The following is a 25229-nucleotide window of genomic DNA, read 5'->3' as shown; positions in this document are numbered from 1 at the left end:
AGTCTTGCTTCTTTTGTTGTAGATTAACTGATCATAGGCACATGGATTTACTTCTGGGTTTCTATCTGGTTCCATTGATCTATGTTTCTATTTTTGTATCAGTTACATACTGTTTTGATGACTGTACCTTTGTAGTATGGTCTGAAGTCAGGGAGTCTAATTTTCCTAGCCCCAATTTTGTCAAGAGAGCATTGGCTTTTCAGGATCTTTTGTGTCTCCATACAACTTTTAAGATTTTTTGTTCTTGTTTTGTGAAAAACACCATTGGTGATTTCGTAGGAATTGCATTGAATTTGTAGATTCCCTTGGGTAGTGCAGTCATTTTGACAATACTGATTCTTCCAATTCAGGAACATGGTATATTCTTCCATCTGTTTGTGTCATCTTTGATTTCTTTCATCAGCACCTTATAGTTTTCAGAGTACAGGTCTTTTGTCTCCTTAGGTAGGTTTATCCCCAGGTATTTTATTCTTTTTGATGTGATGAGAAATAAAATTATTTAATTTCTCTCTCTGAGCCTTCATTGTGAGAGTATAGATTTCATTGTGAGAGCAACAGATTTCTGTGTATTAATTTTGTATGCTGCAACTTTACCAAATACATTGATGAGCTCTAGCTTTCTGGTGGCATCTTTGGGATTTTCTATATATAGTATCATGTCATCTGCAAATAGTGACAGTTTTACTTTTTCTTCCCCAATTTGGATTCAGTTTATTTCATTTTCTCTGATTGTTGTGGCTAGGACTTCCAAAACTATGCTGAGTAAAGGTGGCAAGAGTGGATATCCTTGTCTTGTTCCTTTGTTCCTGATCTTAGAGGAAATATTTTCTAGCTTTTCACCACTGAGTAGGATTTTAGTTGTAGTTTTATCATATTTGGCCTTTATTATGTTGAGGTATGTTCCTTCTATGCTCACTTTATGAAGAGTTTTATCATAAATGGGTGTTGAATTTTGTCAAAAGCTTTTCTTTTGATGATGATGACAATGAAGATGATCATATGTTTTTATTCTTCAATTTGTTGATGTGAAGTATCACACTAATTGATTTGCAGGTACTGAAAATTCTTTGCATCCCTGGGATAAATCCCTCTTGATCATGGGGTATAATCCTCTTAATGTATTGTTGGATTTGGATTGCTAGTATTTTGTTGAGGATTTTCATGTCCATTTTCATCAGTGATATGGGCCTATAATTTTCTTTTTTGTGGTATCTTTGTCTGGTTTTTGTAAGAGGGTGATGGTGGCCTCATAGAATAAGTTTGGGAATATTCCTTCCCCTGCAATTTTTTGGAATAGTTTCAAAAGAATAGGTGTTAACTCTTCTCTAAATGTTTGATAGAATTCACTGGCAAAGCCATCTGATCCTAGACTTTTATTTGTTGGGAGTTTTAAAATCACAGTTTCAATTTTAGTACTTGTGACTAGTCTGTTTATATTTTCTGTTCCTTTCTGGTTCAGTCTTGGGAGACTGTACCTTTCTAAGAACTTGTCCATTTATTCCAGGTTGTCCATTTTTTGGTGTACGGTTGCTTGTAGTACTTTCTCATGATTTCTGTGGTATCCATTGTTACCTCTCTTTTTTTCATATCTAATCTTATTAATTTGAGGCCTCTCCCTTTTTTTCAGAGCAGATATTCTTAACCTGGGATTTGTGGAGAGCCCTCAAGACATCTCTAACTATGAATCCTCTAAAAGTATATGAACTTTGAGTGAGGATGCACACATACATATATCTAGAAAAGGCTTCATGGCTTTTACCAGCTTCTAAAAATTTAAGCACCATCGAATAGAATCAAGAAAACAGATCATCAGTAACTGTACTGCCACATCCTGGCACTCCCCAGAAATGCAAACATTTGCTATCTCTTTATTCTACTTGCACATTCAGGGGCTAATAATTTAGGTACAGAATTTTCATTCTATAAATTCCTGGTAAACAATCTCTCCCCTCCTGACAATTTTGGTCTGCTTCGTCCTTTATATTATTTTTCAGCATATAATAAGGAATGAGGGCTTTTAAATATTTTATCTTCTTTTAAATAATGCTGTATAGACATTGTTGGGAATAGAAGTGGCAACTTCATATAAATTGATGTGAGATTTGTGAATTTTCAACATTCTGTGTTACTTCTATCTTCATCATAGATTTATGCAAATGTTGAGCCAACATTTTAAAAGATCTTTGTACAGGACAAAATAAGAACTGTCTACATCAACTGTGATATTGTTTGTTGTGTCTTTTTAGCAATATGGCCAGTACTCTCTAGCTGTAAGAGGCTCAGACCGAGATGGTGGGGCAGATGGTATGTCAGCAGAGTGTGAATGCAACATTAAAATCCTCGATGTCAATGATAACATTCCATACATGGAACTGCCAACAGTAAGTAATAGTCCTTGAATTTTTTTAAAGTATTTGTTTATTTGGCTGCACCTGGTCTTAGTTGCAGCATGTGGGATCTAATTCCCTGACCATGGATTGAACCTGGGCCCCCTGCATTAGAAGCTTTCAGTCTTAGCCACTGGACCAACAGGGAAGTCCGAGAGTTTGGGGTGTGTGTGTGTGTGTGTGTGTGTGTGTGTGTGTGTGTGTGTGGCACCGTACAGCATGTGGGATCTTAGCTCCCCAGCCAAGGATCAAACCCCTACCCTCTGCACTGGAAGACGGAGTCTCAGCCACTGGACCACCAGCAAAGTCCAGTCCTTGAATTTAATAACTTTAGTTTCCTTACCTTCTAAAATTTGTTCTAACAATTCTCTTTACAGATGTAGTTATTTTTAAGTCATAAGACAAAGGTACACACATATTTCATCTCGTGTTTGTTTACATAATACATATGAAAAAAACCCTTATTTGAACAATGAAAAGTCAGACCACAAACATGGATCCCCTTTCTATATCATGAATAACTATAAACATTCTATATAAAACTAGTATAATTCTCTTTCTCACATAGTTTGTGCTAAAATATTTTTACTTCTTGTTTCAGCAATCCATAAGCATTGAAGAAAATTCTCTGAATTCAAATTTGCTCCAGATTAGAGTAATAGATTTGGATGAGGAGTTCTCAGCTAACTGGATGGCAGTCATTTTCTTCATCTCCGGAAATGAGGGGAATTGGTTTGAAATAGAAATGAATGAAAGAACAAATGTGGGAACTTTAAAGGTTGTTAAGGTATGGTACCCTATTATATTATATCCTATCCAATAGTTTGTTTTCTTAGCTTTTTTTCAAAGTGGTAATCTTAAAATGATGTTGACACTTCACAAACTTGAATGGGTAAAATAAAAATTACTGTGTTTTAGGGTTATATATGATATAGAGCCTTTTATAGAGAGTTTTTCTGCTTATATCATTTCATAAAAATAGGCACTGAAGTTTTTACTTGGAACTCTTTCCTATCAATACAGTATTCCCTCATGGATCATATAAAGGGAAAGCATTTTTAAACATGAATCTTGTTTTATGCTTGCAACGATAATTGATTAATCCTTTCAGTTTGAAGAATTTTATTTTTAAGCAGATTCAACATTGCCTAAAAAAAGGTATCCCTGTCAATACTATACATCAATTATTATTCACTAACAATATTCATCATATGAATTAAAAGTTGTTAGTTTATCAGAGTTTTTTTACAAAATTAAAATTAGACTACAGTCCATGGAATTCTCCGGGCCAGAATACTGGAGTGAGTAGCCATGCCCTCCTTCCTTCAGGGGATCTTCCCAACCCATGGATGGAACCCATATCTCCCACATTGTGGGTGGATTCTTTACCAGCCTAGCCACCAGCGAAGCCCAAGATTACTGGAGTGGGTAGCCTATCCCTTCTCCAACAGATCTTTCCAACCCAGGAATCAAACCAGGGTCTCCTGCATTGCAGGCAGATTCTTTACCAGCTGAGCTACAAGGGAAGCCCACTGTAATTGTAGGATTATCAAATTCTCATCTCACATTGGCTGCTGACCCAGGCTTATTACAGACATACATACACTAAAGATTTGGTCCAGATCATCCCAGTCAACAGAGTTCTTCTGTGTCTCCACTACATTATTTATCCACCAATTTAACTGCAGTAGAATTTTCTCTGAGATTCAATGAGGAAAAATGTCTGACTCCTAGACAGTCGACAGTGAAAGTTTCACCCTCTGCTGTTAGACTTGTCAGTCAATTTTTTAAAATCTGCAATAGCTGTGCATGAATTGTATCTGATGAATGCAACACGTATTCCTCATGGTAAAATGCAATCCTCTTTCAACTATTTCCTTCCTTCAAAATTGCCCTGGGAAATGAACTCCTGAGGAATTGTGTCCCTATAGGAATGTGTGATCATTTGTCTCATGTCTTCATAAAGGTCACCATACCTAGAGCTTCCATTCACTTAGTCATTGCACACATGCCTTAGTTTATTCTCTATAGTATCCCTGCAAATTAGATTCTATGCCCACATTACAAATAAATATACTGAGGTTCAGAGAGAGTTTGTAACCTGCTCAGTTCTCATCTCTAGTAAGTGGGACAACTGATATTCAAACCTCGGCTTCTCTAGCTATTAAGTTTACATTCTTTTTTCCACTATCCTATCTAGAATTCCATGCTGGGAAAACTGAGTCCTAATCTATTACACCCCAAACTATGATGTTACTTTAGAAAATTGATTTATCTATCTGGCCTCAATATCTCTATCTGTAAAATGGGATTAATGTTGATTTTTCTCCCAGATGTGTGTGACATCATGTATCAATTTTTTGTTAGGATTATATGCATGTAATAAGTGCATAGAGCTTCCCTGGTAGCTCAGTCAGTAAAGAATTTGTCTGCAGTGCAGGAGACTCACGTTCGATCCCTAGGTCAGGCAGATCCCCCTGGAGAAGGAAATGGCAATCTACTCCAGTATTTTTGCCTGGAAAATCCTATGGACAGAGGAGCCTGGTGGGCTACCTTCCATGGGGTCGCAAGAGTTGAACATGACTTAGTGACTGCTGCTGCTGCTGCTACTGCTAAGTCGCTTCAGTTGTGTCCGACTCTGTGCGACCCCATAGACGGCAGCCTACCAAGCTCCCCCGTCCGCCACAATAAGTGCATATGATGTGTATATACACATAATTTTATAACCATTCTTGGGGTTGCAAATAGAGATAATATTAGAGCAAAGACTGAAAATTTTAGCTAACTGGAGCGCTCAATGTGTGAATTGATGGTCATCTAATCTACTCTTGTGAAAATTTAGAAAAATGTAGTTGGTATTTACGTGCATACTGCATAGTTGTGGATTATATGAGTAGTGGATTTTGACATTATCTTTCATAATGAAAATGACTATAATTTTATAATGTAAAATGAATTTTTTCCTGGATATATTGAATAAACTATGGATTTCATTATTTACATATTATATTCTATTATTTGATTTATTGAAAGAAATCACATATACAAAATAAAATTTCTTGTAAATAGTTCTTTATGGATAAAATCAGTCAAATGATTGAGACTAGATATATTTGGCCCATTCTTTGTAATAAATAGGGCTATTTTCTGAGAAACGTGAAATGATAGCAACTAACATAAGCTGTCTTTGCACTACAAAATCAATGGATTTGACCATCTGTATTATTTAAAATTTTTTAATTTGGTGGACAGTTAGAACTCACACATTTTTAACTTTTTCAACAAAGGATCTAAGACTACTGGATTTTTTTTCTTACTGTATTTTCATGTGTTTGTATTGAATTGAACATAAAGTAAGAATAGATTGTGTATTTATATGTATTTATATTTTATTAAAGAAAAAGATATAAGAATTTCTTTTGCCTCTAATCAAAGAATTTCTCTTTCCTCTAGAATGCTTTTTCTCCTTCTATTAAAACCATTTCACTCTGTATTTTCTAGCCCCTAGATTTTGAAGCTATGAATAATCTGCAACTTAGTCTTGGTGTTAGAAATAAAGCTGAATTTCATCAATCAATTATGTCTCAATATAAACTCACAGCAACTGCAATCTCTGTGACCGTGTTAAACGTAGTTGAAGGCTCAGTGTTCCGTCCAGGTTCAAAGACATTTGTAGTAAATAGTAATATGGGACAAAACTATAAAATAGGAGAGTATGTAGCTTGGGATCTCGACGCAAATCGGCCTTCAACAACTGTTAGGTAAGATTGATTTTTTCCACCTAATTTTCACCACATATTGAACTGTATCTGAATTAAAATAGTTTTCACTATTTCTGAAATTCAATCATATAACATACAAACTGGTGAACTGCTACTTAATTTAGAGTGTTTAAGAAAGTATAAAAATCTGTGAAAAATGTAAGATGGAAAGTGTGAAGGTTTAAAATGTGAAAATAATTGTATCTTGAAAGTTTGACACTCCTGTGTTTATATATTTTATTGATCAGTTAGCTGATTTCCACATATCATGGTATTCCCCTTGGAAGATTTGATGGATTGATTTTCCCATTGCAAATCCACCCATTGAAATCAATTAGATTTAGCTAACTCATATCAGTTACTTTCTTACTTTAATTAGCACTTAATATTGGTCAACAATAACCTTAATATGAATAGGTTGGTTACATTAAGGAAAAGGTCATGCTTTGTAGTTTTTTTTAAACTCTACATATCCAAATGTTTCTACTTGATCATGAAAAATCACTGTATTATATGTGCACATGTATTTTGAAAAGTTCCTGTAGTCAAGAACAATGGGGGGGTGGAAAGACCTCACAAATGAGTTTTAAAAGTTTTTGCTCTGTAGTCAACTCACTCCATACGAGTATTATAGCTCTCAACACACTGTGCCATTACTTTTTTTTTTTTTTTTAATGTTATTGGAATATAGTTGCTTAAGGCTTCCCAGGTGGCTCAGTGGTAAAGAATCCAGTTGCCAATGCAGGAGAAGCAAGAGATGTGGGTTCAATCCTTGGGTCGGGAAGATCCCCTGGAGGAGGGCATGGCAACCCATATTCTTGCCCCAGTGGAGAATTCCATGGACAGAGGAGCCTGGTAGGCTTCAGTCCATGGGGACATAAAGAGCTGGACACGACTGAGCGATTGAGCAGGAGCTGGAGCATGTTGCTTTCATGTTAGCTTCTACTATACAGCAAAGTGATTCAGCTAAACATATACATATATCCCTTCATTTCTGGTTTCCTCCTCACAGGTGACCACAGACTACTGCCTAGAGTTCCCTGAGCTATACAGTAGCTTCTCATTAGTTACCTATTTTATACATGGTATCAATAGAGTATATATGTCAGTTCCAATCTCCTAATTCATCACACCCCTCCTTCCACCTTGGTATCCATACATCTGTTCTCCATATCTGTCTCTATTTCTGCTTTATAAATAAGATCATCTACACGAATTGTTTTCAGATTCCACATACAGGCATTACTATCTACGGTCTTTGCACCACCATTGCTGATAAGCTCTCTTGTACTCCACAGATGTGAGTTCACTGAGGGAAGACCACACCCCTACCTCTGACTCCTTTCCAAGTTCTATTCCCCACGATTAGCACAATGCCCAACACAGAGAGTTCTCTAACCAATGTATGTCTAACAAACATATAAATGGAAGGAAAACTTCAAAGTCAAGGATGAGGAGAGGAAGAGAATAGAGAATAGGATAGAGGTGCAAGACAAGGATGGAGTTTGGAATCCACAAGAAATCCTGTAAATGCACTGTGTATATGGGGAGGGGTTGGAAATAGGAAAGGGATGAAAGCCAAGGTCTGAAGAAATAACTTCTTTGGTAAGAGAAAAGTTTAGAGTTAGCAGCAGTCCAGGAAGTCCCAGTATCTGGGTTGTCCAGGACAGTTCTGATGCTACCAAAATCAAATGAAAATGAGGCTGCAAGTATCAAGGGATTATTCAGACATCCAAGTGGGTATAATAGACATTCCATCACAAGTGGTTGCTTAATTCTTTTTCTTAAATTTAAATCTCCCTCCATTTCTGAATGTCCTCAGACAAAGTTTCTAATGATTGAAAATTATATCCAGGGGTTACATCTACTGGCAGGAAACATGTTTTAAAATCAAAACCATCACCTCACACCAGTTAGAATGGCCATCATCAAAAAATCTACAAACAATAAACGCTAGAGAGGGTATAGAGAGAAGGGAACCCTCCTACATTCCCTCCTGTTGGTGGGAATGTAAACTGATACAGCCATGATGGAGAACAGTATGGAGATTTCTTTTTTTAAAAATCTAGGAATAAAGCTACCATTTGACCCAGCAATCCCACTACTGGGCACATATCCTGAAAAAACCATAATTCAAAAAGACACATGTACCCTAACATTCACTGCAGCACCATTTACAATAACTAGGGCATGGAAGATGTCCACTCACAGACGAATGGATAAAATGTGGTACACGTATACAATGGAATATTACTCAGCTATAAAAAGGAATGACTGAGTCAGTTCTAGTGAGGTGGATGAACCTAGAGCTTATTATACAGAGTGAAGTCAGAAAGGGAAAAACAAATATTGTATAGTAATGCAAATCTATGGAATCTAGAAAAATGGTACTGATGAGCCTATCTGCAGGCAGGAGTAGAGATACAGACATAGAGAACAGACTTGTGGTCACAGCAGGGGAAGGAGAGGGTGGGACGAATTGAGAGAGAAGCATTGAAACATATGCATTACCATATGTAAAACAGACAGCTAGTGGGAGGTTGCTGTATAACACAGGGAGCTCTGGGAAAGCCTAGAGGGGTGGGATGGGATGGGGGGGTGGAAGGGAAGTCTAAGAGGGAAGGAACACATGTATACTTAGGGCTGATTCACATTGGATGGCAACAGAAACCAACACAACACTGTAAAGCAATTATCCTTAAAAAAAAAAATCAAAATCAATCTCTCTCTCTCTACATAACTAACATTAATTTGTACCACTGTCTTTCAAAAACAGATACGTAATGGGAAGAAATCCAACTGACTTGCTCGCTATTGACTCAAAAACAGCCATAATTACTTTGAGAAATAAAGTTACTATGGAACAATACAAAATACTTGGGGGAAAATACCAAGGAACAATTCTATCTATAGATGGTAAGAAATCAACTTATTTTTTTCCCTTCTCATGGAATTTATGTATACAGTTATATCATATATACATGGAATTTGTATATACATTCAGAAACTAAAATTTTAATTATTGTATTTTGAAGTACCCTTTTTCCAACAAAAATTTGTATATACATTCAGAAACTAAAATTTTAATTATTGTGTTTTGAAGTACCCTTTTTCCAACAAAAATTATCATACTGGGCATTATAGAATCAAATCCTGAATGATACAAGATACATTATAATTTATGGTTAGGACCGTGAGCTTTGGAATGAAACTGGATTGGTATACTGTACTATCACTTACTAGCTACAGATTTTAGAGAAGTTATTTAACCCATTTATCCCTCAGATTTTTCTTCCATAAAGTGGGACAGTAACATTATGGATTTAGAAGTACTTACGGAGTTATTAAGTGCTTCCCTGGTGGCTCAGACAGTAAAGAATCTGCCTGCAATGTGGGAGACCTGGGTTCGATCCCAGGGTGGGGAAGATCCCCTGGAGAAGGGCATGGCAACCCACTCCAGTACTCTTGCCAGGAGAATTCCATGGACAGAGGAGCCCAGTGAGCTATACAGTCCATGGGGTTGCAAAGAGTCAGACATGACTGAGCAACTAACACTTTCACTTTCAAGGAGTTATTACAGTAAAGCACTAGACAAGTGCTGACTTTCAGTAAATGTTAGTTCCTATTAATGTTGGTAATTGAAAATTTTTAATGATACTGTAAAATTATTTTCAAATAGACACAAAGCTAAGCTAGCTTAACTTTATATGATCCTTAGTTAATGTACAACTTCATGTAAACAATTTGGAATTAGCAAGTTTATTACTTTTCAAGACCAACAGCTTTAAAGTAGGTTAGATCACTAGGAGGAAAGTTCCTCAAAGCTGATTCTAAGCAATATTTGCTGCTTCAGCTTCTCTTTCTTCTTCTGTCTCTTTCTTCTCTTTTTCTTTCAATTGTCTTAAAATGGGATTGACAATTTCCACTTGCTTCACAGATTAAAAAGAAATAAAGGAGCATTTCTTTAAAAGCATTCATTAATTCAGAATTTGTACCAAATTATGCTGGTCTTTTCCACAATCAGTCAAAATAAATGTAGGTTTTATAACGTGTATTACAAATAGAAATGTTTATTCCATCCACAGATAAAGCTTATTTCAGCGCTGAAATTGTCTTAAGCAATTGCTAGTTTACTCCTTTTCTTACACCCAACATCAAGCTTAACTGGACACATGAAGGAGAAATTGAAACTTAAGCTTACTAAAACTGTAGGTTTATGGCAAGTAGGGAACATTACCTTTGTCATTAAAAAATACAGTTTTCTGGGATAAACATTGGATCTGATGATAATAAAAATAACAAAAACAGTAACAATAGAATTATTGTACTCTGATACAACAATAACAATAGAATCAGCTTAGCTTGACTGAAATGACATGGACTTTGACTTCAGATAGATTAGGACGTGGGCTTCTCAGGCGGTGCAGTGGTCAAGAATCTGCTTGCCAACGCAGGAGACTCAAGAGATGTGGGTTCAATCGCTGGGTCAGGAAGACCCCCTGGAGTAGACAGTGGCAACCTGCTCCAGAATTCTTGCCTAGAAAATTCCATGGACAGAGCCTGGTGGGCTACAGTCCATGGGGTTGCGAAGAATCAGACACAACTAGGCATAACACATGCACACATACACACAGACTAGGGTGTAAGCCTATCTCTAGTACCGGCTTTCAGGAATACCTTTATTCATTTACTCAGAAACTATGTATTGAATTCTAACCAAACGTTAGCCATTGTGCCAGATTCTAGAATGACAATGATGAACAAAGCCTGACAACAAATCTTACACCTATAAAATAGAGATAATACAGCTCATGGGGTTGCAAGAGTCTGACACAACTTAGCAACTGAACAACAATAACAATAATAGTAACTTGCTGAAACCAACAGCAAGTGTGGAGCCATTAAGCTGAAACAAATCACAAATATCTCTCCTCTCATGTTTAGCCAACAAAGACAATAATTTACCGAAACTTCGAAGGACAAGAAGAAAGCAAATTTGGAATATCTGATAGTAAAACAAAAGTTCTTCACCTATTTAATAATGAAAATCCGCCCCCCACCTCCAATGGTGCCAAATTCTCCCTCCTATGAGTTGTTTGAACGGACAGTTGTGAGTTTGAGGATATGAAGTTTTATCTGTAGGTGATGTCTATACAAATGACAGACCAACCTGCTCAAAGTCTGCTGGTTTTGTCAGCCTATAAAAGGAAAAAACAAGAGCTGAAGATGAAAGACAGTAAAACAGCAAACAAAATATGGAGAAGTGTGCAACACGCAGCCTAGAAATGTCTCCACACTGGCTTATAACACACTGCTGACCAACACATAACGTGACGTGTTGTGTGTATGTTTCTCAACACATGTTTCTTAACACATGTTTCTTTATTGTGTATGTTTTTTCTCAAGCACTAATATTTACTCGTAATGCTTTCATTTAAAAACTGAGTCGCAGACAAAAGACAATATGGGGGGTTATTGAACTGGTAGGAATTAAGGCACTGAAATAAGTGTTTATGCAAAGAGAAAATAGGTTCGTATCGTCCAACAATTATTAAACCAAATGTATAAAATATTTCTTTCATTCTAAACTTTGTTACAGATGCTCTTCAAAGAACTTGTACTGGTACAATTGTTATTAACCTTGAAAATGGTGGCTGGAAAACCGAACGTCCAAATGTAAATGGAAGTACTACCTCTGCATATGGCCTTACTTCCGGAGGTGTTACCACTAATGGCTACACAACTGGTGGTGGTGTTGGCACAAATACTCTTGCTGTTGGCACAAATGATTATGGTGTAGGAACTGGTGTTTATCAGCCACTAGGAGATAATGTACATTTTGGTCCTGCTGGCATTGGACTACTCATCATGGGATTCTTGGTCCTAGGATGTAAGTATTTGAACAGTTCTGTTTTTATGTGTCCCTCCAAAAAAACTAGGGAGGAAATTAGTTTTCTGTCCCTTTGATGAAATATATTCTATACATTCTTATTTTGTGCAATTATCAAGAAATTTCTATGTTTGGTGTTGGGTTTATGACATGAAAAAAAAATCAGTTTGATTTCTTAGAGTTCAGTGAGGATAAAAACTATTTTGCATCGAGTCTCAATGTAATAGGGAAGTACCGTAACAGGCTTCCCTGGTGGCTCAGTTGGTTAAGAATTCACCTGCAATGCAGGAGACTGCCTGAAATGCAAGAGACTTGAGTTTGATCCCTGTGGGGGGAAGATTCTCTGGGGAAGGAAACGGCAACCCACTCCAGTATTCTGGTCTGGGAAATTCCATGGACAGAGGAGCATGGTGGGCTATAGTCTATGGGGTTACAACAGTTGAACACAGCAACTAAACCACCACCAACCACCACCATAACAGACAGATTCAAATTGCTGTTTGAGTGAAGAAGACAGTAAGAAACAATTGATTGAAACAATCAGAAAAGGCTACATAGAACAAGTAAACTCTGAGTTGGGTTTTAACAGATGAATAGGAACTATCCTACTGGACAAGAAAAGGAGAACACAATACAAGAAGAAGAAAAAAAAATCCATGTGCACAGTCCCAAAAGAATGAGAGTGCAAGTAACTGCAATAAAGGACTCCATCAGAGAAGAAATAAAGGATGTGTCTGACAGTGTGATGAGAGTTGAGACTACAAACACAGGCAGGGGTTGACCTTGAGGGCACTTTATCTCACTTCAGTTCAGTCGCTCAGTTGTGTCAGACTCTTTGCAGCCCCATGAAGTTCAGCATGCCACGCTTCCCTGTCCATCACCAACTCCCGCAGCTTGCTCTAAACTCATGTCCATCGAGTTGGTGATGCCATTCCGCCATCTCATCCTCTATTGTCCCCATTTCCTCCTGCCTTCAATCCTTCCCAGCATCAGGGTCTTTTCCAGTGAGTCAGTTCTTCGCATCAGGTGGCCAGAGTATTGGAGCTTCAGCTTCAGCATCAGTCCTTCAAATGAATATTCAGGACTGAGTTCCTTTAGGATTGACTGGTTGGATCTCCTTGCAGTCCACGGGACTCTCAAGAGTCTTCTCCAACACCACAGTTCAAAAGCTATGCTAAAGCTGCACAGTCTAAGAAAAGAAGAACCAAAGAAAAGAAGGGGTAAACTCCAGCTTCTAAATTCAATTGTCTGAGTCTTTCCAAGGTTACCCAACTTTTCTGAGCCTTGCTTTTTTTTTTTAGTATATATTTTTTAATTTTTATTTTTTAAATTATGAAGGTATGATAACACATTTATAGGAGACTTGGAAAACACAGAACAGAGTTACACATAGTTCCACTATATATTACAATATTTTTAAGTAGATAAGTTAAGATTTTTATTTGGAGTTTCAATATCAAACTCCCTGGGCCTTGCTTTTGCCTTCTATGAAATCATAAGACTTACTTCACAACACACTTTGATAATGAAAAAGAAGTATCACACACGGGAGCTTTTAGAAGTAGACCACAGGCTTCTCTGGTGGCTTAGTGGTAAAGAATCTGCCTGCCAATGCAGGAGACATGGGTTCAAGCCCTGATCCGGGAAGATCTCACATGCTCCTGAGACACTAAGCCTACGCACCACAGCTATTGATTCTGTTCTCCAGTGCCTAGGAGCTTCAGCTACTGAGTCCACAAGCCACAACTACTGCAGCCTGTGGGCCTAGGCGTGTGTTCAGCCACAAGAGAAGCCACAGCAGTGAAAAGCCCACATGCCACAACTAAAGAGTAGCCCCCAACTGTCACAACCGGAGAAAAGCCCACGTGTGCAGCAACAAAAAACCCAGCACAGCCAAAAATAATAAAATAATTAAGCAAATAAATTTAAAAAAATTTTTAAAGAGAGAAACAGACTACATCCTGCGGTCACTAGAGAGGACCTGGAGAAGGCAATGGCACCCCACTCCAGTACTCTTGCCTGGAAAATTCCATGGACGGAGGAGCCTGGTAGGCTGCAGTCCATGGGGTCGCTAAGAGTCGGACATGACTGAGCAACTTCCCTTTCACTTTCCACTTTCACGCATTGGAGAAGGAAATGGCAGCCCACTCCAGTGTTCTTGCCTGGAGAATCCCAGGGATGGGGGGGCCTGGTGGGCTTCTGTCTATGGGGTTGCACAGAGTCAGACACAACTGAAGTGACTTAACAGCAGCAGCAGAGAGGACCTAGTCAAGGATCTAGATATGAGGGTATAATGTTCAATGGATTCTCCAAGAGGTCTTTTAACATTGCTTTAGATGATCACAGAGTGGAGATGAGCCAAATGTTACAACCTCTGAGAAATATTTCTCCTTTAATACTTCCCTAAGTAATGACAGGGGGAAAAAAAACTCATCTGTTTTAATAGTATAATAGCATCTGTAATCAGAATATTCTGTAACAAGTAAAAATTGACTGCAGTCTGAAGCTGACACTGATTTTGGTATCTCACCAATATTCAGCTTGTTTTCTGAAACTTTCATAATTATGTTAGAATCAAGTGGAGTTAAATTAGGGATTCAAATTTAATCATAAGGGTAGGTCGTTTTGTTTTAGTGTGGTCCCACTGTTAATTCCAATATTCCTGTCTTTTCCCCACCAGTGGTCCCCTTCTTGCTGATGTGCTGTGACTGTGGAGGTGCCCCTGGCGGCGGGGCTGCCTTTGAGCCTGTTCCTGAATGTTCCGACGGAGCAATTCACTCGTGGGCAGTGGAAGGTGCACAGGCCGATCCTGGGGTAAGTGCTCATCAATAACAGGTGGCCCCTTCACAGGCTTCAAAACTCTTGAACCAAGACACAGGGAATCACTCACAGTCTAGACTGTTCTTTGTTCTGAGAGAGCCAAAAGGGAGAACCAAGAGAAATCCAAGGTGCATCAAAATTGGATGACAGTAACCAAGAAAGCCTTTCTCAATAAGGTTCACATTGCTTTTAGTTTTGTTTTTTTTTAATGTCTCAGATAATTTGAGAACAAGCCCACTGTATAATCACTGAAAGAAAAGAATCATTACAAATGGGAAAATGTTTCCTGTCCTTTAGGTTCTGGCCAATAGTGCTGTACCATGCATACCAGCCACTAATGCAAATGTAATTGAGTATGTTGACAACTCAGGTAAGAAAAATTTTTTTAAAGTTTTAACAATTCAATTACTAAGAAGGAACTCTGCTCTCTGTCTTTGTATACCTTACTATTTCCCAACCGTCTTATCTTTACAATTGTTCCTATCATTCTTTTTTAGATGACTAATTTGCAAATTAAATGATAAAGAAAAACCTACAGTAATTATTACTCCTTTAAGTTGGTATTTTTTAAAATCTTCCATAATCATCAGAAAGTACACAGGTGATGATTGGGATTTCTGTTAAATAGAGAAGTACAAAAGTCAATTTCGGTTGAGATTTTTTTGTTTAATAGAGCAATTGTTATTCATTAAAAACTACTCATTTGAACTTAAAAATAACCCTATTAAATAGATGTATGCTCATTTATTGAGGCTAGCCTCTGCCTCTACAATTCACAAAATCAGTCTAATGAAAAGAGCAATTAATTTTAAAAACTCATATTTTGAAAATAATTGTACCATCTTGCTTCTTTTCAAGGTAAATAAATATTACCGATTCTATTTTTTTCAGTCTTTTTCAAACTTGTGATCATGACCTGTCCACTTTGAACTCTTCAAAATGGAAAAGACATAGAATGTTTATAACTTACAGAACTGGACCACATTCAAAAGGCGGGAGATGCTAGTCTAAACTTCTTTCTCCCCCTGAGGCATCTATTTTTGTTAATGACACCAACACCTTCCACCTCAAAAGCAGAAACTCATTGTTGACTCTCATAGCTTCCTATTCATTGACACCCAATCAGTTCTCAAGACTTGACAAATCTTCAAATCCACAAGGATTTATTTATGCATGTATTCCCTTATTAAGTCTACAAACCTTGAACAAAGCACAGTGAACAGCAGCAGAATAAGAAGTATGAAATGCTGTACCTAAACTGAAGAGCTTTAAAATATGAAAGCCATAGGACTGTTCCATTGTCAACATTCTCTGTCCATGGCACTTGCATAGTCTGGCCACCCTTTTATCTCATCTATATGGAATACTATAACAGACTTCTACTCACCCCTCACATTCAAATGCAAATCCCAGAGTCTCCATGTAAACCTGTTCCCTCGCCATAGCCATGTTTTCTTCTCTGAAAGCTTTGGAGTGCCTGTGCTAGAGTCTAATATATATATACACCGAGTATTCTCATACTTTTTCTTTAACTTTTAGAATTTGGGTATTTTCCTCCAATTTGAAATCAAACTCTCTAAGGTATAGATAGGGTTTTGTAACCTCTAGGGAGCCCCCTTATCCCAGCACAACATATAGTAACTTCTCAACAAATGATGGGCTTCCCTGGTAGCTCAGACAGTAAAAAATTCCGCCTGCAGTGCAGGAAACCCGGGTTCGTTCCCTAAGTTGGGAAAATCCACTGGAGAAGGTATAGCTTACCCACTCCAGTAGTCTTGCCTGGAGAATTCCATGGACAGAGGAGACTGGTGGGCTACAGTTCATGGGGTCGCAAAGAGTCAGACATGACTGACTAACTAACACACATAACAGACAACAAATAATTAGTGAATTAACAAATTGGTTAATAATATTATTTTGAACTCAATATCATATTTATAATCTCCGTTCTTTATGTGTTACCTTCATTTTATTTCTTTGCTCGCTCACCACTGCATACCTGAATGAAGAAATTATACATTAGAGTAAGTTGTTAATTTTTAGTTTACAATACGCTAGAGAAAATATAGTTTACTGGATTTAAAATATAGTTTACTGGAAAGTAAAATTTAATTTGATTAACACTTTTAGGAGTTTACACAAATGAGTATGGTGCCAGAGAAATGCAAGATCTGGGAGGAGGAGAAAGAACGACAGGATTTGAACTAACAGATGGAGTTAAAATGTCAGGAGGACCTGAGATATGTCAAGAATATCCTGGAACACTAAGAAGAAATTCTATGAGGGAATGTAGAGAAGGAGGGCTGAATATGAACTTCATGGAAAGTTACTTCTGCCAGGTAAGCTCTCTGTCCCCATGCCTTCTCTCCATCCTGCACCCATATCTTTACCCCACGCTCAGCAACTCAGTCATGCCCAACTCTACGACCCTTTGGACTATAACCCACCAGGTTCCTCTGTCCAAGGGATTTTTCAGGCAAGAATACTGGAGTGGGTTGCTATTTCCTCCTACAGGGATTTCCAACCCATCTCCTGTGTCTCCTGCATGGCAGGTGGATGCTCCATCGCTGAGCCATCAAGAAAGCCCCATCTCTACCCTAGACCCACACTGTTTTCAACAAGGTTATGGTGGGCATCTCCTAACAAGGTTTCTAGCCTCTGGTCTTTAGATACAGATGCTGGCAATCTATATTCCAATTGAATAACATTTCTAAAACTCTGACTTGAGCACTTTGAAAGTGAAGGTGAAAGTGAAGTCGCTCAGCCGTGTCCGACTCTTTGCGACCCCATGGACTGTAGCCTACCAGGCTCCTCTCTCCATGGGATTCTCCAGGCAAGAATACTGGAGTGGGTTGCCATTTCCTTCTCCAGGGGATCTTCCCAACCCAGGGATCAAACCCCGGCTTCCCACATTCCAGGCAGACGCTTTAACCTCTGAGCCACCAGGGAGCACTTTTCTCCCCTGCTTTCAAACAGCCAGTGGCTCCCAGCTCTGTTTTGTTTGTGGAATAAAATCCAAAATTCCTTCACATAGCCATTAACCAACTGACCTCTTTCCTCACACCCCCAGTTACTCCTTACCAACAACCCCACTTGCCAAGCACCTCTGCCTTATTCACACTGATCCACTCCCCTTCATGTCTTTTTTCATGCTGTGCTCGTCCTGGAATGCTTCTGTCTGATCATCTCTCTTACCAACCCCCACTCATCTTTCAATCCACTTTAAACATTTCCACCTTTCTGAAATTGTTAACTGTTTATCCTCTCATCCAAAATAGGATTGATGTTTCTGTATGTGTATTTCTGTAGCACTTTGTACGTTTTATGTAACGTTCCATTGCTAGAATCTGTTAGTCACATGCCCATGTCCATACATGCTCTACATTATGTTGCTGGTACCTGGCTCAGCTTCAAGCACAGAATAAAGGAGTAAAGGAAAGAGTAAAGGAAATTTTAAAAAGGGGATTTATATATATATATAAACACATATAACTGATTCCCTTTGCTATACAGCTGAAACTAACAAAGCACTGTAAAGCAACAATACTCCAATAAAATATTTTTTAAGAAAGCGTAGGCCCAAGAGCCATAGTACACTTCTAGGACATTCTAAGAACCAGAAAGAATTAATCTTGCTATCTCCAGGTAGAGACAGAATTTCCCTTAGTTATACTTCATAGGACACTTAAACCTTCAAAAATTTCTTACCTCTGAGATTGTCTCTCATACATTTATGTCCTTATACATCCTGCCCTAAAACACCTTCATTAACTCTCCTAATCAGAAAAACAGTGAAAAAGTCACTCAGTCATGTCTGACTCTATGCGACCCCATGGGTTGTAGTCTGCCAGGCTCCTTCTCCAGGGAATCTTCCCGACCCAGGGATCAAACCCAGTGGCTGATATTTTGAACTGAAATACCAGTAAAACTCTTTCAAATAGTAGCAAATAATAAGAGGACTGTTGCTGAAATCCATAGGCAGACTTCTTATCCATGTCCCTACACATGAATATTATTTTCATGAAAAGTACAATTTCTGCCTCAAAACTTTTGCACTTGTAGCTCCTTCTGTCCAGAACCCTCTCTCTCTGCTTTACTCTCCCAGTGACTTTACTCCAGTTTCTGAACAAACATCACTTTATGAGATGCTTTCCCTGACACTCTGTCTGAAAGAGAAACCCTATCTCTCTCTATTCCTTTACTCTGCACCTTCTGACAGATACTTTTATGTGTTATTTTCTGGTTCATCCTACTGAAATGTAAGCCCTATGAGAAAGGGACTTTACCTGGTTTTGCTCATTACTTTATTGCCAACTTCCTAATTGAGTGTCTGGCAAACAGTAAGGACTCAAAACATAATTTTGAATTGACATGGCACAATGAGTTGGTTTGCTAGGTGTTTCTGATTAACCTGAAAGTTTGCAATCCAATATTGCAGACAAGAGAGATGAGATAAAAGCACACACATCTGTGGGCTTTCACTTTGCTTGACAGAGGTTTCATTTTTAAGAATTGTCTTTGGTCACCTTCAATTTTGAACCTCAAAGTAGCATAGACCCAGTGTCAAATTCTCCTCTTATCTTGCTTTAAAAACCACATTGAAATAAATCACCATATTCACTTCATCTGAAGGAAGACAAGTACAATCCCGAATGAACCCAAATCAACTATAAACTGTGTCTTTTAAACAAATCAAAAAAACACACAATTCTGGCATACTTTAGGTTCTGTGTTTGTAAGTATGTCCTTCTAACTTGGTTGCAAAACAATTTATGTGATTCTTTTCATGATTTTGTGTCCAAAGTGCACCAACATGAAAAAGTCCATCTAAATAAATATCAAAATATATTATCAAAATTACAGTTAATTTCTAACCAAACTCTTTCAAGTAATTACATAATAACTTCTAAAGAGTCTGTGGAGAAGGAAATGGCAGCCCACTCCAGTATCCTTGCCTGGAAAATCCCATGGAGAGAGGAACCTGGTGGGCTACAGTCCATGGGGTTGCAAAGAGTCAGAAACGACTCAGCAACTAAACAACAAGAGTGTCTGGAAGACGTTAGAATTTTGCTTTATGTGTAGTTTTCTGGTAAAGCCCTGGAAGAAGAAATAATGATAAAGACCTCTATTACTGTTAAAAAATGTATTCATCATTCCATTTTCTCTTTCGCCTACAAATTCAGAAAGCATATGCTTATGCGGATGAAGACGAAGGACGCCCATCCAATGACTGTCTGCTCATCTACGATATTGAGGGTGCAGGCTCCCCTGCGGGCTCTGTGGGCTGTTGTAGCTTCATTGGAGAAGACTTGGATGACACCTTCTTGGATACACTGGGGCCGAAGTTTAAGAAGTTGGCAGACATCAGCCTGGGAAAAGACGTTGAACCATTTCCAGACTCTGATCCCTCTTGGCCACCTAAGAGCACTGAGCCGGTCTGCCCTCCGCAGGGAACAGAGCCCACTGGTGGTGGACACCCACCCATCTCCCCACGTTTCGGCACCACCACCGTCATCTCTGAGAACACCTACCCCTCGGGACCTGGGGTACAGCACCCTACGCCGATTCCTGATCCTCTGGGCTATGGTAATGTCACCGTGACCGAGTCTTACACCTCCTCGGGCACTCTGAAGCCCTCTGTCCACATTCACGATAACCGACACGCATCAAACGTGGTGGTGACAGAGCGGGTAGTCGGTCCAATCTCCGGTGCCGACTTGCAAGGGATGCTAGAGATGCCTGACTTGAGAGACGGGTCAAACGTGATAGTGACAGAAAGGGTAATAGCACCAAGTTCAAGTCTGCCCACCACTCTGACCATCCCTGATCCTAGGCAGTCTTCCAATGTAGTAGTGACGGAAAGAGTGATCCAGCCAACTTCTGGCATAGTGGGCAATCTGAGCATGCACCCTGAGTTATCAAACACCCACAACGTGATTGTGACGGAGAGGGTAGTTTCCGGCTCCGGCATCACGGGCAGCAGCAGCCTGCTGGGCAGTGCAGGTGGAGGAAGTGGTGGTGGCATCGGGCTGGGCAGCCTAGGAGGTGGCGGGGGCCTGAGTAGCAGCCTAGGGGGCGCAGCCACCATCGGCCACTTGAGGGGTTCCGCTGAGCATCACTTTAGCAACACCCTCGGTTCCGCCTCCCCTACCACAACCCGGAGTCGAATCACAAAGTACAGTACAGTTCAATATACCAAGTAGCCAGGGACCCCAGCATGCTTTTTTCACCGTCATTGTGATTTAGGTTTAATTCCCATCACCACAAAACTAACAATGTGATTTAGGATGCACAGCCACGTGCTAAGAAAATTGTGGCACAAAGTGAGACACCACAGTGAGAAAAAATCGATGGAAACAGTGCCGTTGGGCAAGAGCTCTCCTGAGCCTTTATAACTTTTTTTTGTATATTAATACTAAGGCAATCATGACCATGAACTAAAACTTGAGACAGGGGCTTCTTTGTGCCTGTAGGGTCTTCTGTGCTTTTGTGTGGCCTCTAGTGTTTCTCCAGCACGTGGAACAAAACACTGATCTTAAGATGGCAATGGTCATCATTCTTCTTGCTTGGTTTTGAAATTTCATATAGCTCAGGCAATATTTTAAAAAAACTAAACATGCAATATACACTCAAGTATGTGGGAAGAATTTGAAATGTGCCCCAAATGCCTGGTCTGGTCAGTGTCACAGATGATATAAATAAAAACTCAACCACATATTTAGACCAGGGTTAACCATTAAAGAGGGCTTCCCTCATAGCTCAGTGGGTGAAGCATCTGCCTACAATGCAGGAGGCCCAGGTTCGATCCTGGGTCAGGAAGAGCCCCAGAGAAGGGAATGGCAACCCACTCCAGTATTCTTGCCTGGAAAAATCCCATGGACAGAGGAGACTGGTGAGCTATAGCCCATGGGGTCGCAAAGAGTCTGACACAACTGAGCTACTAACACTTTCACTTTAACCATTAAAGAGTAAAAACCTGGCTACACATCCAAGTCCACAAGCGACCAACCACTCCCACCTTAAAAACGGCGCTAGATGAAACAAACCTCAAATTAGGAAATGTTTCCTGGGAGGGAAATTCCCTAAGAGAGTGGCAACAGAGTGAGACTGACTAGGGGTGAGCTGGCGATGTGTGAGCCTCGATCCTGCGCTGGAGCTTCAGCTACAGTTCCTATGGAGTCAAGGACTTCTCTGATTCTAGTTTGTGTTTAGTGGTAGATGCAATAGTGATGAATATTGTATACTGGTGAGGTTGCAGGGTATCACACTTGTTTCTCCCTTTACCACTGTGGCTCTGACCTAATAAAGGAGAACCTACCAGGTGTACTTCTCTGACTGAAGCAAGTAACACCTGACACGGTTGTCATCACTAGTGGTAAATTATCTTCCAAAGAAGCAGATGGGAACCACATTGCATTTTCAGATTGTGTTTTTAGTGTTATTCCTTTATATTTGCAGCTCTTTATTACACATTTTCTAAGTTAAAAAAAAGGATTTGGGATGAGCTGTGAGAAAAAGCCTGCAGTATAGTTATGCTTTGGGGAGATTATTTGAAAGGGATCTAAAAAAATTGTTTTTAGAAAATGTAAAATGTTTAATGGGGGGAGCTAGAATGTTTCAGTAAATTAATACCGTACTGTTGTTTTTAACTGAGTTTCGTACTTTTTAAAACAACCCTCTGCTGCTATTTTGAAGAGGTCAACTAGGAACTTTTAACAGAGTTGATGATATTGTGTTAACATGAGTGAAGTTGTACTAGACAAACCATTTTCTTATTCTATTCCACCCTCAAACTGAATTTTCTCGCTAGCCTAAATTTTCCATTCCTGATTTGTCATAAGCTCTTGGATTATCTATGCTCCAATTTATAGTTTCCAAATTATATATTATATTTTTATAACTTCAAAATTTTAGTAATGTGCTATTTATGGTAAGTCATTTCTGTGAATTTGCTATATAGTGTTACCTGGTTAAAAAAGTCTCTGAATACAATCAAAGCATTCTTAGAGGTAAATTTACTATTGTATGGTAGAGGCATTTTTTTCTTTTTTCTAAATTCAATGTTAATATGTGCTCACTAATGTGAAACTAGATATGACAAAAATCTTTTAAGGATTAGCCTGCCCCAATTACTCAATTTTCTAGAGTGTCATAAGATCAAAGAATAGTTATTGGACTTTCAACACTTGTCAAAGGGGGATTGTGAGTGAATTATTTTACCCAGAGCTATTTTGCTCTATGTTACAGCAAATGATATCAATATTTTCAAATCTACAATATACATCTTATATTGACTCTGTAGACTATGTAAAATTTTGATAGTCTTAGGCTGCAGTCCATGGGGTCGCTAAGAGTCGGACACGACTGAGTGACTTCACTTTCACTTTTCACTTCCATGCATTGGAGAAGGAAATGGCAACCCACTCCAGTGTTCTTGCCTGGAGAATCCCAGGGACAGGGAAGCCTAGTGGGCTTCCGTCTATGGGGTCACACAGAGTCGGACACGACTGAAGCGACTTAGCACCAGCAGCAGCCGCAGCAGCATGCCAAAATGCAGAGATGTAAATAAAATCATTCACAGAGAGTCTTTCTTTTATTTCTCTCATTTAGAGGTTCCATTAATAATGGGTAATCTTTCCAGAAATAAAGCATACTTGAGTATGCCTATATCCAGGAGTTTGAAGAAATAAAAATAATTATTAATTAATTGCTAGTATTTGTCACTTTGATATGACATATCATACAGAAGTATTTTCTTAAGACTTCTGATATCTTCCAGAGGCATTTTTTAGATAGTCTAACAAATGCCAGAGTGACTATCTTTAATAACTATTGTTATTAAGATCCATTAGTTACATAAAATCATGGGAGATACAAGAGAAAAATGGCAGTATTAGTCATCAATCTTCCTAGGAAGATAATTTCAAAATAAAAATTTTTTTTCAGGATTACACATTGATGTTCTAATTCTTTATCCCTAAATTTTAAAATTATCTTTTTAAGACAGCAACCATTCTAAGTCATTTAAAGTCAGGTAATTTTTTTTAAATGATCAGTCTTTAGGAAGAATTTAATCCTTCTCTTTAAATGCTTTACTCTAATCCATATACCTTATATCATTCCATAGATGTAAAGATATGAAAATATCTTTATAAATGAATAGTTATATTTCAAATCCATATTGCAAGCTGAGTCTCAGATCAGCTTGCTCCTAACAAAAGAGAAGGAAGAAAGAGTTATTTATATGTTATGTATATATAGTTTGAAAATAAAGTGTTTAATATTTACAAAACATCCTACTCTCCAAAGATGTAGTCCTCAGGGACAAAAATTAGTGTACTACAAATACTTTATTATTTAATATCAATCAAAATACCATTTTGAGCTAATTTTGACACTGAATTTCAAATATATCTGCTAGGTAGTATTAGCTTGCCTGATATAATGATACTTGCACTGAAAAATTTATAGAAAAAGTATCTATTTGGGGTCATTTATAGGCCTTCATCTGCACATCTGCTCTACATTTTTGTATAAAGTTTTTAGCCTCATAATCTTTATTCAATGTACTATTCTGACACAATTTTAATTATATAGCTTCAAAAATTACATATTCACTCTGTATGTTTCCAGTTACTACATACACAATTCATTTCTAAGTTTATACCAATATTTGAATGTTAGTCAGAGTATAACATATATGACAGCCTTTGACTTTAGCAGGAGTTTAAAGGTGTCGTAATCTTGGCTAAAACGGCCCTCACTTTTTCAGAAAAACATATGAAACCCAGAACAAACTTCTGAAGGTATTGCCACATTTCCTCATGCCTATTTAATCAATTCTAACTTTTGAGGGACTCCTGGTGTTTGTAAGACTTACTTCACATTGTATTAGAATACACGGGTCCGTGAAAGAGAATCTGTCTTCCAGTTCTAAGTTATTCAAATCCTGTTAGGATGAAAGCATAAGTGGATCAATCTATTCTCCATCAAATAATTTTAAAACAATGAATAAGCTATTGTTTAGTTGTCTACATTCCTCCATTTTGTTATATTTGAATTACTAAACACTTTATCATCAAACTGTACGTAGTCTAACTTATTTTTCTTTTGCTATTTTACAACTAGTTTTAAACTCTAATATTCATCTTGGGTGATGTTTACAACAAGGTGCTTTTCTTCCATTTTCAGTATAAATGTTTTGGGATTATTTGGGTCCTAATTCCTTGCATGGTCATCTGTTGGCTATTTTAAGTTGGTTTGTAATTTCTAAAGAGTTATGTTTACAGCAATAAAATGATTCATATGCCTTCATTATCTTTTCTGAATTGCAAGGTGGGGATGGGTTTCAACATATAAAGAATAATTAGG

General features: G+C 38.2%; 2 protein-coding genes across 5 annotated transcripts in view; one reads left to right on the top strand and one right to left on the bottom strand.

Annotated features, from left to right (window-relative positions):
* Positions 1–25172, top strand: part of DSG1 (desmoglein 1) — a 44106-nt gene extending 18934 nt beyond the window's left edge. The window contains exons 7-15 of the mRNA XM_086372884.1: positions 2247–2381; positions 2989–3174; positions 5889–6148; positions 8925–9064; positions 11748–12038; positions 14719–14852; positions 15156–15228; positions 16989–17197; positions 20042–25172. Coding sequence (XP_086229010.1) covers positions 2247–2381; positions 2989–3174; positions 5889–6148; positions 8925–9064; positions 11748–12038; positions 14719–14852; positions 15156–15228; positions 16989–17197; positions 20042–21061 — 2448 coding nt within the window. The 3' untranslated portion in view covers positions 21062–25172. The remainder of the gene's footprint in view (positions 1–2246; positions 2382–2988; positions 3175–5888; positions 6149–8924; positions 9065–11747; positions 12039–14718; positions 14853–15155; positions 15229–16988; positions 17198–20041) is intronic.
* The window catches only part of LOC147345978 (uncharacterized), a 302780-nt gene that overhangs the window by 148934 nt on the left and 128617 nt on the right, over positions 1–25229 (bottom strand). The window contains exon 4 of one of the 4 annotated variants that reach the window (XM_086372890.1): positions 10785–13227. The exons of the other annotated variants lie outside the window; for them this stretch is intronic. The gene's annotated coding sequence lies outside the window, so the exon portion shown is untranslated. Of the gene's footprint in view, positions 1–10784; positions 13228–25229 lie in introns of those variants that run through there. 4 annotated transcript variants of the gene reach the window in all.

The sequence above is a fragment of the Bos grunniens genome, chromosome 24 (assembly GCF_055505025.1).
Source record: "Bos grunniens cultivar Pamir isolate PY7600 chromosome 24, Bosgru_T2T1.0, whole genome shotgun sequence".
Taxonomy (NCBI): Eukaryota; Metazoa; Chordata; class Mammalia; order Artiodactyla; family Bovidae; genus Bos; species Bos grunniens.
The sequence above is the reverse complement of the archived record's forward strand: the minus strand, read 5'-3'. Positions and strand labels throughout refer to the sequence as shown.